The 1,462-nt window shown below is 35.5% G+C and overlaps 1 protein-coding gene across 1 annotated transcript; it reads left to right on the top strand.

Moving 5' to 3' along the window:
• The first annotated feature begins 542 nt into the window (after positions 1-542).
• LOC108768348 (uncharacterized) lies at positions 543-1,223 on the top strand. The gene has a single exon (XM_018518748.1). The coding sequence runs from the start codon at positions 543-545 to the stop codon at positions 1,221-1,223; it is 681 nt and encodes a 226-aa protein (XP_018374250.1).
• Positions 1,224-1,462: the final 239 nt, after the last annotated feature.

The raw sequence follows: 1,462 nt of genomic DNA, 5'->3' as shown, positions 1-1,462 counted from the left end.
GAGGAGCGAATTCGTATCCTGAACTGATACGCAATTACATACTATAGAGTTTTCGGACTCAATCGATCCACGATTCGTAGGATCGAAGAGAATCGAGCCTAGCGTTGTCGCCTGTGCAGTAGGCATACCAAAAGGGCCTTTACCGAGGCCTTTACTGGAGTCAAATTAGGTTTTTATCCCGGTTCAACCAACTCGGATTTTAATGATTTTTTTTTTAATGTCACAAATTAAAAATACTAAAACTTTTATAGGTTAAAAATTGACGGTTTTTATTTATTTTTTCAAATTTTTGTAAAAATTTTATTTTTAATGTAGATAGAGACAGAGAATGAACAGATGTTTTGATAGGGTTTCGCTGACACACGGTTGGGTTCCGCAGGTAGACGCACACGAGTGATATGAGTTCAGTTTCACCTTTAGCAGATGATGATTCCATTTAACTGATTTAACTGATGATTCCATATTTTCTTTCAGCAGGACATTTCCCTTACGCAAAATCTTCGCAAATTTATTTACAGGATATGCAAGAATTAAAACAAAAAATGGATCCCGAGGAATATAACAAATTTACAAAAGAAATGTGTTTCACAGCTAGACGTACAGATAACTTTTTTGCTGGTATACACACCGATCAAACTATCGAGCAAACTTTAATGAAGTCAATGAGTGTCGAAGGCGGACCTTTTCGACGTGGAGCTACAGACAGTGTCGTCTATCAATGGATTAATGGAGTTGTTTGCACAAACGACATTATTGAAGGAATGGAAACTTTCTACAATATTTCATTCAAAAAAAGCCACCAACATGCAGATTCTACAGATGCGAGAATCACAAGAGATGATGCTGATGTTAAAAAATTGGAAGAATGGCTTCAGTCTCACGATCCTTTCTCCGAGCTGGATGTAATTATGATTATTGCAACAGGTATTATTGGCCACGAAAAGATCAATTGCTACAATACCTTTGATCAAGGTATTGAGACTGTAAAGAAAATAAACGGTCAAAACTTCAGAGATTTGAAATTGAAAACATCACAAAAAGTTGTACCTTTGCTTGCTGCAAACAGTAAACTAAAAATAAATAACGAACACGTTCCAATTGATCCTCTCTTATTGTTTCAACGTATTACCGTATTGAAGAAATCTGATACCGATTTACAAAACTATATGAAGAACGAATTAGCTCCTTACCTGTTATCGTTGTACGACGACGCAGGAATGTGAAAAACCCAGAAATCTACATTCTACAGTATCTTCAAAGCATTTCCAACAAGTATCAGCGATACCAACAATTTTTATGTAATTGATGGTTGGATGCTTTCACACCGTGTTAAATGGCAATTGAATCAAACGTTTCACTCAATATTAGATAGTTATGTCAGGTATATTATCAGAAATTACGGTAATAACGTAACAATCGTATTTGATGGATATGAAAGAGATACCATTAAAGCAGCAGAAAG

This window comes from Trachymyrmex cornetzi, unplaced genomic scaffold (genome assembly GCF_001594075.2).
Source record: "Trachymyrmex cornetzi isolate Tcor2-1 unplaced genomic scaffold, Tcor1.1 scaffold785, whole genome shotgun sequence".
NCBI lineage: Eukaryota > Metazoa > Arthropoda > Insecta > Hymenoptera > Formicidae > Trachymyrmex > Trachymyrmex cornetzi.
The sequence above is the reverse complement of the archived record's forward strand: the minus strand, read 5'-3'. Positions and strand labels throughout refer to the sequence as shown.